At 45.8% G+C, this 15693-nt stretch overlaps 1 protein-coding gene across 1 annotated transcript in view; it reads right to left on the reverse strand.

Annotated features, from left to right (window-relative positions):
* Nucleotides 1-15693, reverse strand: part of LOC117589249 (adenylate cyclase type 6) — a 30068-nt gene that overhangs the window by 12984 nt on the left and 1391 nt on the right. Inside the window, exons 2-6 of the mRNA XM_034281022.1 lie at nucleotides 4595-4799; nucleotides 4111-4359; nucleotides 2646-2757; nucleotides 892-1052; nucleotides 347-834 (exon numbers count right to left, since the gene is read on the reverse strand). Coding sequence (XP_034136913.1) covers nucleotides 347-834; nucleotides 892-1052; nucleotides 2646-2757; nucleotides 4111-4359; nucleotides 4595-4789 — 1205 coding nt within the window. The 5' untranslated portion in view covers nucleotides 4790-4799. The remainder of the gene's footprint in view (nucleotides 1-346; nucleotides 835-891; nucleotides 1053-2645; nucleotides 2758-4110; nucleotides 4360-4594; nucleotides 4800-15693) is intronic.

A 15693-nucleotide genomic window follows, 5' to 3' on the forward strand; every position in this document is an offset into this window, starting at 1 on the left:
ATTGATGAGGGGCCGCCTTGAAAGGGATTGCCATCCCCAAAATGAAGCTCCGACAGACCTTCTTTATGCCGGTGCAGCCTCATTTGAATTTGCGTTTCGCTTTCGATTTGTAATTGAAACATTTTCTGAGCGAACAATTGGAGGCTTGGCCTGGACTTTAAATTCAATTTGAGCCTTCTTCTGGGCTACTTTTATGGGCTCAGGATCAGCTCACAGAACGGCAATACTCCAAGAGTGGGGAAAAGGTTGTTTGATTGGATTTTTGGGGGAGAAACCTCAAATGTTAGTCGCCTTTCAGTCGCTTTAGTCCTGCCATCACCTGGGTCTTCCCTGTCCCTTCGCTTACCTCTGCTTGTAGCGATGCTTGTGGAGGCGTCGATGATGTTTGCGCTTCTGCCTACGCTGCTGCCTACGCTCCTCCTCCTCATCATCATCATCATCAAGGTCGCGGTCAGCAGAATCGGGGCTTGGCCTTCCTGTCACACCTGTCACCAGATTCAAATTCAAATTCAAATTGAGAGCCGCAGGAAGGAGGCGCCTGCCATTGGCAATTTGTTGCCCGACTGCCGATGCTGGTGGCTCCATTGTGGTTGTCGTTAAGTTGCCACCTCCATCAGTGGCACTGCCACTGCCATTGGCAGTTGGGTCCAGGCTGAGACTTTCCAGTTTGAGGGCACTCCCCTCGCCGCCGCCGACGCCGCGGCACAGCTGCAGTGTGGTGAACACGATGTGAGTGCCGGACAGGGCCAGGATGAGGACCAGCAGCAGGGCCAGCACGTGGGTCGTGTTGCTTTGGTTCATTCGCAAAAAGTAACGCTGATACAGCATTTCCACCTAAGCAGATGACAAGCATTGGGAAGTTAAAAGTCAGAGAAAGGATTCCCTGCTTACCTGAAGATTCTTGAACTGATGCGTCGAGCAGAGGCGCAGAATGATGCGATTCAGGCGGAACCAGAAGGAAATGCTGGGACTGAGAGCACCACCCGTGCCTCCTCCAGCAGCGCCGGCACCGCTCTGACTGGGATTGTTGGCCTCCAGATTGTTGGCATCGCCTGAAAGCAGAAGCGAGAGAGCGATTATAAATGTGCATCAAGCTGCAGCCAGAGTTTGATTTGAATCTGATTCAATCGCAGCTGCAATTAGCCCCTGCACATGATTAGAGACTGGAATTTGTGGCACTCGAAAATGCAAATAATTACGGGGATCCGGTCTGCAGGTCTTCACAGTCGGCCGACTGCACAAGCAGATTAAAATTATGCAAATTGCTGGCAACATCGATTACAGCGCCGATGGCAGGCATCCAAATCCGAATCAGCATGAAATTTGAGAGTTTTTGCATAGAGAGATTTGATTGTGGATTGGCTTGGAGATTGGTTGGAGACAGTTGTCCTAAAGGACTCCATTCGATTGCAAAACAGAGAGAAATACAATCAACTGCAGCTTAAAGAGAGAGAGACAAGTCCAGTGGTTGTCAGTGTTGAGAAGCGTTGGAGCGGAAAGTCTAACTACAGAGTTGTAATGAAAGAAAACTCAGAAAACTCAAATATTTATGTGGATGATGCAAACAGTGTTGTTAAACGCTAAGAAGTATTCTTGATAATCTAAATGACAGCATCCCAAAACACTTATCGGCACAGCCCGTTAATCCATCCGTCAACATTGATGACCAGTGTTGGTAAGCAAACTGCGATTGCTGGCAGCTTTCGTTCTCTGTTTGCTCCTTCGATGTGCCACAACTCCTGGGCACCATTGTGACATTGAGGACAATTCGTTCGCCTAACGTGTTGTACACACATTTTCGATTTTCCCATCCATTGACTGCTTCTGGCACTTCTCTCTCTCTCTCTCCCACTCTCTCTGGTTCTCCCTGTGGAGTGCGAGTAAAACGAGAAACGGGAAGCCTTGATTTCAAGTGCAACACACACACACACACACAAAGCCATAAAATATTCTATTGTAAAATGGAGACTGTCGGCCAAATCGTCATATTAAAATCATTCAACTGTCCCGTGTTCTGACCACAAAGCAACAAGGACAACAAGCAGAAAAGGAGAGGAAAAACCTCAAGCACATAGGCAGAGAGAGAGAAGGGATGAGAGGCTGGGGAGCACAAGGAAGCACAATGCTGGGAATATGTTTTTATATGCATCAATAAATAAATGCCAAACGTGATTATGTAAATCTACGCATCGTCGTAGTACATCTATCGAAAAGGGAAACCAAACGAAGGCGAAGGCGAACGCAGAGAGTTCCTTCCTAGAAAACACAACTAAAATAAATCTGAAGCAGATTGGAAATGGAAATGGGAAAGAGGTTGAGGCAGCCAGCAAGGAGCCAGCAAGGAGGCGGCGATATGTGAGTGAAATGCCAATGAAACGAGAAGCCAGCAGAGCAACGTGAGACGTGAGACGTGAGGCTGTGCGGTGCGGATGCGGATGCGGATGCGGGGACTGGCACAAAGTAGCCTCGTCAAATTCAATATGACAATGACAATCAACTTGTGACAGTTTGAGCGATGTGGGAGAAGGATGCAGAAGGAGAGGAGCAGCCATGTGCGAGCATGTTGGCATTTTGATTGACCCTCAGTAGCCCACTTTGTGTGGGGGAAGGGTAAACGTTTTCTTATTAGGCAAAAGGGAACTTACCTTGCTGCAGCAGCTGCGTCTCGTCACGTTGATAGATCATGGGACTGTGGCAGGTGGAGCTCGAGTTCGTCGAGTCAATGGACTCGTCAATGTTGCAACGCGTAATGCCCGCCTGAGGGTAGCAAGAATAATGAACATTGAGTCATATGTATGTAGATTCATTTACAATAATAAATATAATAATCGAATGCCAATTGTTTGGCCTTTTTAAAGCGAATTCTCACATTTAAGCCAGTCGATTCGGAGCCCGAAATGTGTACAGATTAATTGGATATTTATCATGTATATTTATGCCATCATAATTGACTTCAATTGCTCATAAAAATGTTTACAAATTGATGTTTTCGCCTGCCCGCCCGCATAAGTAGGCTATGATTTTTGTTCGCAGGCAAACAATCGACTCTAAACGTTTTGCCACCCACACACACACACACACTTAGATACATGTGTATCCCGCGGCGTTTTGGAGCAAATTGCCGCCCATTTAAATGCCAGAAATGATTTTTTTCCCAGCTCTCCTTTCGCTCGTTTGCAGTTGTTGCCTGCCTGCCTGCCTGCCTGCTGCTGCTGCTGCCTTTTCAATTTGTTAAACTTTGTCAATTGACTCTTGACAACGAGCGCAAATAGAGCCAACACACACACACACACTCCTGTGTGCAGTTGCTAAGTGGCCCCTTGTGTGCATGTCAGCAGCTTAGCAGCTGTGTGCGTTCAGCAGCAGCAGGATGTTCTGCAGGACATCGCTCGTTAGTTTGCATTACAAACAGGTAACATTTTCCATGCAGAACAATAACTGCAAAAGAAATGGATAAAAGCGAGCAGACGAGGAGACGAGGCTGGGCAAAATTCTCTTGAATCTTGAATCTTGAATCTGTGAAGAGCGTTCGCAGCTCCCATCTCAGCAGGCACTAAATCAGACAGACAGACAGAAGAGTGCAGAGTGCTTTAACGGCCCCAAATGGGCTTTCAAACATGTACCAACTATCCAGGAATCCGTTGGGGAATTCCCTCAAGTTTCACTTTAAAATATTGGCCTTGCACTCAAGAAACCGCACAACGGAGCGGCGTTCAACCAGTTCTTGGTCCAAGACCCTAAGCACTCCCTGGAGCACAGTTAGGGGGAATCGATTTCGGCTTAAATAATAAACTTAATTAAGTAAAAAAAAGGTGCCCTCTAAATATACATTTGTCTCCTGCTCCTCTCGCGCTGGCAGCTTGCCTCATCAATAAAAGTGTATTTAAATTCAGTTCCAAATCGAATTAAATATTTAAATCCCACGAGGGGACAGCAACAGCAGCCGCCACAAGGGGAGAAGGAGGAGGAGGAGGAGGGAGCTGAGGGACAAGCACAGCAGCAGGCAAGGATTGGCCTGCAATCGACGGCCTGTCCATTAGGATGGCAAATTAATTGATGCCCCACAGCAGGGGCTTGGGACTTGGGGCATGTTCCACCCTACAGACTTACCGCAATCAAACTGCTGCTAACCATGGCCTTGCCTCCCTTGGCACTCGTATTGAAATGTTCGATCACCTCCCAATTGGACTTCTTGGGCGTCGAGGGCTGGGTCTGGGTCTGGGTCTGGCTCTGGGTCTGCGGAGACGACGCCCCACCCTGCCCGGGCACATGCAGCTCCATGGAGGTCTGCTGGCTGATGCCGCTGCCCGACTGCTTCAGCGAGGCCGAGCGGCTAAAGAATTTTCTGTGTTTGCTTTCCTGCACAAAGAGACACAAAGAGAGAGAGAGAGAGAGAGAGGGAGAATCGAAGCAGAGGATTGAGTACTTAAAGTAATTATTGTGCGTGTCGTGTGAGAGGGAAGGAGTGTGGGTTAATCAAGTTATATTAAAGAGAAGGCAAGGCAGTGCCTTCCTTTGATTGTCTGCTCTTTAGTTTGCATTAAATATAACTTGCTGCAAGTGAGGCAGGTTGTTGGTCGGACAATTAGCTTACCTCCTTTCCTGTGGACAGGCCTGTCGCTGGTCCAGCTGCTGCTCCTCCCGCTCCATGACGCATTCCCCTGAGTGATAGTCGCTTGGACCATTCCCGTTTTTGGCTCTCCGACGACAGCGAGCGAAAGATGTGGCCCCCACCCGTAGCACCGCCCGCTGCTGTTCCTACTCCTTTTCCCCCCTCAGTGGAGCTCATGGCGGTGTGGCTGAAACGACAATAAACAGTATTAGATAGGGGAAAATGAAGAGGAAATTTATTTTCATTTTACATTGTAACAGAAACAGGAAGGAAGTGAAGCTTCGGGTGCCGAAGCTATTGGATAATCTTTGACGGAGTTTACGGTGGATTTTTCAGCGATCCGACGCAGCCCAATACTCAGTTCCAACTGCAACAAAGCGAAGAGAGCCGCTCTTGAAACGGAACAATATCCAAAGAGAGAGGGGCAGAGGAAGAGGCACAACTGGAGAGAGAGAAGGAGAGCGAGGCTGAACTGGATGAGTGTCAGCGAGTGCGCTAATTTCTAAACAAATTGCCAATTTTTGCGCTCGACAGGCAGGAGCAGCAGCAACAACAACAACAGCGACAGAGACAGAAAATGGCATTAAAACAATAAATTCGATTTTGCGAAAGCACAAAATCTGCCACCGCACCGCCGACAAAATACAGTTACAAAATAAGCCGCTGCCGCCGCCTCCGTCACTCACCTCACTCCCTTTCCGCACACTGACGCTGCCAATAAATATACGGTATCTACTTTTTGTGGATTCCCACTCCCACTCCGCGTCTCACTCTCTTTCTGTCTTTGCTTTTGGGTTTTGTTTTTGGGTGCCGGCCCACTTAAGAGCAGCACGAAATGCTCTCCAGACACGCGACGCTCCCATCGAAAACAGCAAAGCGAAGACAGCAGAGGGAAGAGAGAGGGCAAGATTGCAAAGGTAAGAGTGGGTAAAGAGCAAAAGAGTGTAAGGGAGCGACTTCAGATTGTTTGTTGAAATTTTTGTAATGAAACAAAACGCAGGCGAAAGAAATTGTAAAGAAATTATCTCCGATTAAGCGTACTTTTAATGCTCTTCCCTTCGCTTCCATAAAAATAAACTCGATAAGTAAATGCAAATGAGGAAAAGATTATAACGAGCCAGAGAGATAATCTGCTATTAATGGGTGGCAGAAAATATTGCTCACAAATAAAGCGACAAGCAGCAGCAGCAGCAAAATAAAATATCAAGTTGCGGGAGGGGGAGATTGGGATCGCTCAACCGACTATCTTCTCTTCATAGTCCATATGCCCCTTATTATTGGCTGATTCAAAGGAAAACTGTGCCACAGACAACAGCTAAAACAGCAAAGGAAAAGCCATCAGAGGCGGAGAAAAGGGAAAAGCAGTCCGTGGAAACACTTCCATTCTGGGACTGGAGCAGAGTCTTAAAGCCGTTCCTTAGCTCCTTTGCTGCTTGGCCGCTTGGCTCCCAGGGATCCTTGGCTCTTCGAATTTCCCCAACATCATCGTCGTCTTTGGCCTTTTGTCGGCTTTTGAGTTTAGCCAGCGGCGGCGGGCAAAAAACTTTGCCAGCACATCTTGAGGAGGCGTGGCAAGCGGAAAAGGGGCTATGCCACAAAAGGAGAGAGTGTAAATGGGGCAGGGGCAGGGGCACACACAAGTGCCTGGCCACCGGCATAAATATGTCAAAAACACAACGCGCCGCGTGCTATAAACAAATTGTTTTGTTGTAGCCAAAAACACACACAAAAAAAACGAGAAATGAAAAATTGGAAAATTGTTAAACAGAAATTGAAAAATTGAATGTGAAAATGTGAAAATTGGAAAGACAGAGCCGCGAAAACAGCCTATCGGGTAACAAAACAAGAACCAGAAAGGATAGATGGGTGGGGAAAGAATATTGCTGTAGTAGGGAGGAGATTTTGATAATAAAAACAAAAACACAAAGAGCCACAACCAGATTTGCATATGGAAGTACTAGACAGACCCATGATATTTATGTTTTATTTAATGCTTTTCTAGACTGAAAATGTATACCCTACGACTACAGGGTACCCACAAGAAGCAACTAAAATTTCTGTTGAACAATTCCTGAATCACTTTGCCATTAAAAAAGTTCTTTGTTTTCCACTTAGCTGAGCATTTTCTTGTGTGTTTTGGTGGCCACGGCCACCCGCAGAGACACGAGAAGAGCAGACAGCAAAGAGCGAGAGGATGAGTGCTCATAATATAAACTGTAAGTCATATTTCCTAATTTCCCAAATGAGAAGTGGATGTTTGTGTGGAATAGCAGGAATCGACTGAGTTCATTGATGAAGGTCAGAGTTTGCTCAATTGAACACTTCATTAGGTCTGAATGGGCTCCCTCACGCAATGGAATCCTCTCAATCGTAACTGGAAAACCAATTTCAGTTGTGTCCCCATCAAATATGCAGCAGGAAAAGGCTGGACAAGGCCAGCATCAATTAGGCAAACTTTTCAGCAGAACTACCGGAGAGGAGAGCAGCGGGAAGGAGAGGCTGCAGTGCGGTGCCAAAAGTCGCCGAAAGTTTTCTCCGCATAGAAAAAACTGGAGAGTAGAAAAGTTTCCTCAAGCCAAACTGCGGGAAGTGGGAGTAGGAAATACCGGAGGCTGTTGCCCCGCCAATTGAAAACTCTGCTCATAAATGTCCTCGCCAACATTCAACACTTGTGACTGCATATCAGCCACTCAGAGACCCCAGACCTCAGTCTCCTAGGTTATGCATAGATCCCTGACAGGAAGACGTTCAAGTGATGACAGATACTCATCGCAGGATACCCGCGAAACGGCTTTAATTGGCTTGAACTGTTGAACGGAGCATCCACGCCCTGGGGGGCATCCAGGCAACAGCTGAAGTGGTAATCAATCAAAAATTCGCCATTTCGTGGGCTAAATCAAATGATTAATCACGAAATGTAGCAGAACGGGAAATACTTGTACAACTGCAAGCGGGGGAAACAAATCTATCATTGTTAGACAATGGATTGCGAGTTATTTGCCTGCATTTGGGTAGAAAAATGGCACAACTGTTGTCAGCACTTCACTCTCAAATAACTCAAATTTCTAAATCAATTTCGTCAACCCGTTCGGCGCCCACAGCCCCTTGATATTTGCATACCTCTCCAGGTAAAAGGCGGGTAAACAGTGTGAGGCTCGATTCGATGCGGTTTCTGGTTCGTTTCTGGCTCGGCTCATTTGGGGATCGTTTCTGGTTCGTGGCGCTATTCAATATTCCCAGTACAATGGCAATTCATTATGTTAATGGCGCTAATGGTCTGGCAAATATTGTGCCAGCAGAAAGAACAACAGCCACAGCGGCAGGATAAACTTTTTGCCAGCACAAACAAAAAAGAAGAAGGTAATCGAAAAACACAACAAAAAATTGATAAGCGAAGCAAATTAATGAGGGGGAGAACTGCGCCAATTCGCCCTTCTCGCTCGCTCGCTCGCTCGCTCGCCCTCCAGCTTATTAGGCGGCGACATGTGTAAATGGAGCAGATAGGGAAGAACACTTTATGAGTGAATGGGGAGGGTTTATTGAATAGAAGGTGGGAAGGCATTGCCACTCCATACAAATTTGTTTTGCCTGAGCTTGGGTAACCGCAGAGTCCGATTTTGCTACCTTGATTGGGAAGACTAGAGAGAGGATTCTCATGCATATTCATTCATTAAGCTGGGCAACAACACAGCTGCTAGCATTTTGCTTTACTTCTTTCATCTCCCATCCCCCATTCACCATCTGCCATTCCCACAACAGGTCTTTACAGTTACTTCTCTATAAATATAGTTGGGCTCTCACTCTCGCACACCCACGCGTATTCTTCTTTGCACACCTCCCTTCTCCCCTCCTTGTGCATTTGTATATTTTTAGCAGCAGAGAACTGTTTATGCTGCTCTTCAGTGCCAGGGGGTGTTTCCAAAAGGTGTTGTGTTCTCCCTCTCTCTTCGGATCACGCTGCTCATAGTGGCTGTGTTCTCTCACCTTCTGCTTTACGCACCTTGTCGTTGGCTTTTTGGTCTCTGCTGTGTTTTGTTTACGCACCATCATCTTTCGGTATTTTGTATATTTGTTTGCATTTCATTTGACGCTTTGAGGTGTTTTTCGAAAGGAAATTTGCATTGGAAACGAATTCATTAGCAAAGAGAAGGAGAGTGTGGGGTAGATAAATGAGTGTGTGTGGGTGTGATAGAGATAGAGGAATGCGTCTGCCGAAAAATCGGACCCTGACAGTGAACATGAACGAACATGCACAATAGTGAGCTGCGTGAGCTTTCCGTTAGCCGACTGGCGCGAGGGAAAGATAAGCAGCAAAAACTGTTCATTCAACTCGTTCGAAAAGAAGGGTGGGACTAGGCGACTAAGGGAACACACTGACAGGTAGACAGTTATTGGAGTAAATGTTCCTTTAAAGTGTACAGTACACATGTAAATATGCCATAGGGCGGCAATCTATGAATAACCCAAAAACAACAATGTAAAACAAATATCCAGAGACAGAGAGATACTAAATAACATTCATAATTAATACGAGTTGTAAAGAAGCCCCAAGGCACGAGGAGCCAAAATCTGTTTAGCTCATAAATGTCCTAAGACAAAAATCCAGCAAAGAGCCCCAAAAATCGAAGCACACAAAACCAAAAGCCAAAAGCCCAAAATGCCAGACAGAACAAACACTCGAACTCATACTCATACCTCATACTCATACCTCGAACTCATATTCCTGCTCGTGCGAGCACTTGTCGGATGAAATGTGAGACCAGGAATTGTGTGGCACGGGCAGATATATTGAGGGCAATAGAGCCGAAAGTGAAGAGCATCCTAATAAAACTCAAACAAAAACACTGGCACTGCCACTGCCACTGCCACTGCCACTGGAGGACCTCCCAGAGGGCAGAGGTCAGTCAGATGATGCTGTTTATTGGGGCACAAAACGGCCGACGGACCGAGTTTAAGGCAGCTAAATGGGTAAACAAAATGACTTACTAATTTGTGACATGATCCAAGTTAACCAAACCAAGCGGAGAAATGCCAACATCCGCCGCCCTACCTTAACCAGATGCTATCTCTGTTCTCTTCCCCCCTTCCTGCTGCTATCTGTTTATGGCCCTCGTTGGTCATAGCCGTTCATTGTTGTTCATGTGCTTTGTATCGCAGTGAACCCAACAGACGGCCATGAGGGAGCGTGATCAACTATGGAGTACTCAGTAGTCCCCCCCCCCCCTCCCCACAACATATATTTTACATTATTTTAATGGTAGTCACGCACCAGGTATGCATGAATATTCGATTAAGGATTGTATGAAGATAAAGTTGATTCAAGATTCAGATGGGTCAAAGCGCCTTCACCACTCCATTCCACTTGGATTACTGGGTGCATGCCTCGGTCCATTCTCTTCGCTTGCTCTCTGCCGCTCTTCTGCTTTCCCTCTGCTCCTCTGTTTTGTTCGCTTGCCTTCTTTACTAGCTGTTGTTCCGTTTGCCGTTGGCTTTTTGTTTACTTTAAGTCCATTATCCGTTATCCGCTTTACCCTTCTCCCCTTATGCGTTACCCCTTCGTGTACTCTCTTGCATGTGCCTGCAGTGGCTCCTCCTGCGGCTGGCTGCTGGCTGCTGGCTTCCAGGCCAATTCGACTTGGTGACGTTAGCCCTATCTGATCCCTCAGATATTTCCATGCCCTTTTGCATATTTACTATGTGGTTTACTCGCAGTGAACCCTCGTCCCCCCCTGCGGCTTTGCCCCTTGCATTGTTTTGTGTGTTGCTTGCAATTTCATTAGATGCGCTCTCCCTCTCTCTCTCTCTCTCTTTGGGGGCATCATCCCAGTGTCCGAGCCGGAGACGCTGGGCAATGTCAAGTGCTGATTTGGCAGACGGCCAGGCCACCACGCTGGGACCGAGACCTTCGCCTTCGCCTTCGCCTTCAATGTCCTAGCCCCATGTCGCATGTGTGTGAGAAGGTTGCCCTTTAAACATTGATTTTGATGGGCTTTGCGGCTCATAAACCCACACTTGCCAGCTGTCACTTGTAGGCCACTGAATGGGTAGAAATCTGTGCAGTTGCAGGAACCCAAAAGGAGTCGAGTCCAAGAAAGCTTGCCTTTGACTCCTTTAAGGCATGCTGGACCAGATTCGCTTGCACTTCATGAAACTCTCAGGAATTCCCATTTTCCCACTTTTCGAGTCCTTTGCCACTTGATCGCTCTTTGGTTCACATTGTTTTTCGGGCACTCAATGAGTTTAACTATGCTTTGCCTTTCTCCAGTTTGCACTAACACACACACACACACACACACACACACACACACACACACACTCGAGGCGAGCTGCATTTGACGCAAAGTCAAACATTCGCTGCAAAATTCCGTTTCGAGTGCATTTTTCGCTGCCCGCTGCTCAGACAGCAAATAAAGCACCAAGTTTATGATTGTTTATACATATGTACATAAACATATGTATATGTATATGTATATGTACATGTATATTTGCTGTTATTTTCATTGCTGTATTTGTGCGAAAATATTTTCATGGACCATCGCCGAGTAAACAGAAACAAATCATTTTCAGTTCATTGTTCGGGCAAATGCTGTGCGCTCTTTTCTGTTTAAATTGGCAACCGGAAAAGCCGCAGCGAAGTAATTCTAGTACTCGCCACATCCTCATGCAGTGGCCCCATAAAGATGTGTAAAGTAATTGGCTTGAACTTGAACACTTTTCCCCTGCTGTATCTGGGTGGTTCCATCTCATGTGTCAAAGGGATGGCCCAGAGCCAGAACTGGCACTCGGATTAGAAAAATGAAAGGCATCCGCAGGAGCTGTGGCAGCAGCAAACATATTGAACCCAGTGCTTGCGAGGGAGCATTAGATGGAGGAGGATTCCCATTCGTAAAAGTTTCCATTGAATGCGTGCGTGGACTGCAAACAAAGGAGGATTCCCCCCACTAATCAGGACTCCTGAAGGACGGTCGAGAGGGCCAATCGGAAAAACAATTCCATGAATAAATTAACACGCTCAACAGCTGATTGGATGTGGCTTTTAAAGGATCAAAATAGCATATTCCATTACTAATTAAAGCTGCTCTCCGCAAATAAATTCAGACAAAAAGAAATACACATGTATGGGGGGGGCATCTGTGTGGATAAACATTTGATTAATAAGCACAGATTGGAATGCCGCACTGGGCACACCCCTTGGAAAGGGTATGCTGAACATGGAAATCGAATGAATTGGGGTCGAAGCGCACTGGCCTAATGACATTCTCCCTAATTAGTGAGGTGTTCACACAAATTGGCCATAGATTAGCTGGAATGCCAGTCGATAGCAAAGCGAAATGTCAAAGGTGCACAGCGAAAGATACACTCCAAAAGATGCACAAGCCAACAGCAATTGGTTGGTTTAACTTTAACTTTCTTTGCAGCCCACAAACTTCAACAAGAACTCTGTGAAAATGTGCCCAAAACTTTGGCCACTTCTTTGTATTTTCATTTTTGCCTGAGCCTAAACAAAATCGTATTTTAATTTGCCTTTGAGCCGTATTAAAGTTGGACAAATGTGCGTCCAAGAAGTACAATTATAAACTACCTGTAATCCAGAAAGTTTTAGTCCGATCTGGGCAAACTTTGGTTGCCTAAAGGTTGTTGCTTAGTAGAACTTATGGAACTGACTCCCCGACTGACTCGTAAAGTCGAGGCCAGACCATGAGGTCCGGTAAGCCTGATGAGCCAGCGTAAGTCCGCTTTTAAGACCAGGCAGCAGCAGGCAGGGACTATGAGCCACAAAAGTCCTACAACAGGAAGAGGCACACCAAACTCCAGGAGATAGAGATAGCCTCTGCCTCGTAAACTTTTGTGTCTAACTAATTGCTGGGCTCGCACACACACCGCAGCACTTTCCGCTCCTCGCCACAGGACTCCTCGTGCATGCAATTTTCATGCTCTGACACTAACCACACGAATGCTGTGCTGCTGCCAAACAAATTTACTATCTCATTACGTATACTTAATAATTCACAAAAACTCTCATATTACGCATACGCCACGTAGCGTGGCTTTGCGTAGCGGAAATGGAAATTAACCAAAAGCCAACATTGCACTGCACACACGCGCGAGTGGGGTAGGGAGAAGAAAGAAACGAAACTGAAATGAACCTAGAAACAGCAGCCAAATGGAGTGTAGTGGCTGGGCCTCTACCCTCTGCCTGCCTCGCCATTTTTTCTGTGTTGTTGCAAATCATAATAAAATAATTAAGTTACCCGCTTAGTTGCGTTGCTGGAATGTAAGCATTCGCAGAGTGATATTTTGTTAATAATAATAAAAGCATTTCCCTCTCCAAGGCAAGCGAAAATTCTAACTTATTTGTGTTCATTTTTAGACATTCCCGCTTGAGTACTTCAAGGAAAACAAAGACTGAGTTGTGCGCCTTCTTGGGAAATTTGTAGCTCCTTCTTTACACTTTCTTCAGCCTTCCACCTGTTTGTCTTAACAACTTCTACCCTTTCTCTCTCTCTCCCTCTCTCTGTTTTCAATGTTGTTGCTGCTGCTGATGATAATTTATTTGATAATTTCGTATGCATTAAAGAACAACATCTGAGGAATTGTTTTCCTTTTAAACGTTTTCTCTTTGGGCTTCGCTCTTTCCAGCTGCATGCCAAATGGAGGCACAAATGTTTTAAATAATTATTGCAAATTTTACTTTTTACTCGCCAGTCCGCTGGCTCTGCTCTGCTGGGACCTTATTTCTTTATAAAGCAAAAGGTCCCGCCAAACAAACTGTGTAAAAACTTTGCCTACCCACACACACACACACCCACACACACCCACACACACACACTAGCATTGGCAAAGGAAAAATTCAAATTAAACAGAAATTTCTTGTTGCCACGACACTGCCCCGTCGTCGCTCCGATTGGGATTTTCATGGATGACAGTTCCCTTTTTTGTGCACTTGCTGTGGCCAACAGAAAAGGTTCTTTAAAACGTGAAAGCCACAGAAAGGCAAAAAGCAAAAAAAGAACAGAATCTGAGGAGAAAAGTTTCGCAGAGTGGGAACAAGTCTGAAGTGTTTCAGGGCGCAAGATCATTGGAAATTGGAGAAAATTTGCCATCAAATGAATGCTGGAAATGCCGTGGCGAGGCGAGACCTTCCCTCCAACGAACTTTGCCATAAAATATTGTTGAAAACATTCGATTTGTGTAATGGTTCGACTGTTGGGAATGATTAACAGCCGCGTAAACAAATGATCTTCGCGGGCTCATTCATTGGATTTTTGAAGGTTTTGCTCCGCTTTGCTCATATTTTGTATGGGCCTCAATTAAATGGGGAATGCCAGCCAATAATGTGCTCAATGTGCTCATTAAACATTTAAGCATAAAGCACCGAAGGACACCACTTACACGTGGCGTATGCGCAATGTGGAAAGTGGCGAAAGGGAATTGGGCTCCGATTGAGCTGCAAAACAAATCAAATTAATTTGTTTGCTTTATTACTTTGACCCACTGCAGAGGGGGAAGCGGAAGGACGGCAGGATACTGAGGACAGAGCGTGCCAAGACTGACACCAAATGCCTTGCCAATTTGCATACAAAATGGGCGGCAAATTGGCAAAACAGAAACTGCTGTGCTCCGCCATTCCATACGTGGAGTTCGAACAGAAATTGTATCACATTAAACCGAAAGAAAACAAAATGATTGAGAGGCATAGGCACACGCCATCGAGGCATCAGGCCTGCCTCCTGCCCTGATGTGTCTATCCTTCATGAAATCCATGCTCTCCGCCATCAACTCGAAATCCCAATCAGTCAACGGCTTTGAAGCACAAATCAGCGCCCAGCGAAAGTCAAATTAGAAGCACAGAACAAGAATAATAAAAGCGAAAGCAAAAACAAACACAAAAACAAATGCAATGGGAACAGAAATATACTCTACTTTTTGGAAGGATTTATATTAGCAGAAAACTAAGAGAAATCTTTCCCTTTGCTGACAGTAATTACAGCTGCCAGTTGATGCATTTTTCCCCCTTGCCGCACACACTCATGTAACAATCGATGTACCCCATTGAATACCCTTTCAATTACCGGTTCTATGGGAAACAAAAATAATTCACGCGTAGATGAAGCGCAAAATTAGAAAACAATAACAACAAAACGGAAGAGAGCAACACGCAGAAGAACAGAAGAGAGAGAGAGGGAGGGAGGGAGAGGGAGAGACATAACAGTAAATCGAAATCAATAGAAGAATAAATTGAAATAAAAACACTAAAAGGAACAGCTTCAGAGTAGAGTTATGGATATAAAATTGTGTAATGCCCGAGTGAGAGATTTGTAAAGCCTTTGCTGATGATTATGTTGCTGCCTGCCACTTGAGCCGGAAGCGTGTTCGTTGCCGAGGCGCAGTGGCAACAATGAATCAGGGATTCAAGGACAGCCAAGCGGCAAAGATAAACCCGCACATCAGAGAGGGAGAGGGAGAGCGAGAGAGAGCGGAGCGGAGCGGGGGTTGCCATTGTTATTACTGCTGTAATACGCTTTGGCGAGAGGAGATTACAATGTCTGATTACTTTGTTATTAATAAACACAACAAAAAGCGTGCCAAACACACGAATGCACACACACATAATTCTCATGTAAGCCAGCGGCAAGCTATCGACGTGGAAAGTGCCCATTGATGCATCGAAGGGGAGTGGAAAAGGTAAATGAAGGCAGAAAATAGGAAAGAAACTCGTTGGGGACATGCAAACATGAGAGATTTGGAATGGTATTTGGGAGCTGCTGGAATCAGTTTCGAGTTACTTCCAAAGGTATCCCCCACGCCGCGAACAATGACATTACCCACCCCCCCCGCCTGCCACCTGCGTATCATTTTTGTGCTTTGTTAGTGCAAAACGTTTTATTAATAAACTTTTGTGTTGTGTTGTGGGGACAGAGCGACAGAGCAGCAGCCTGGAGCGAGAGTTTTACCTTTCGAAGGCCAAAATGCAGTTGATTCTGTGTGTGTGTGTGTGTGTGTCTTTTTTTTGTAGGGATAATGATGGAAATTCCAGTGGCATTTGCCAAGCCAACATTTTGTTGTCTTTCCCCACACAT

This window comes from Drosophila guanche, unplaced genomic scaffold, assembly GCF_900245975.1.
Source record: "Drosophila guanche unplaced genomic scaffold, DGUA_6, whole genome shotgun sequence".
NCBI lineage: Eukaryota > Metazoa > Arthropoda > Insecta > Diptera > Drosophilidae > Drosophila > Drosophila guanche.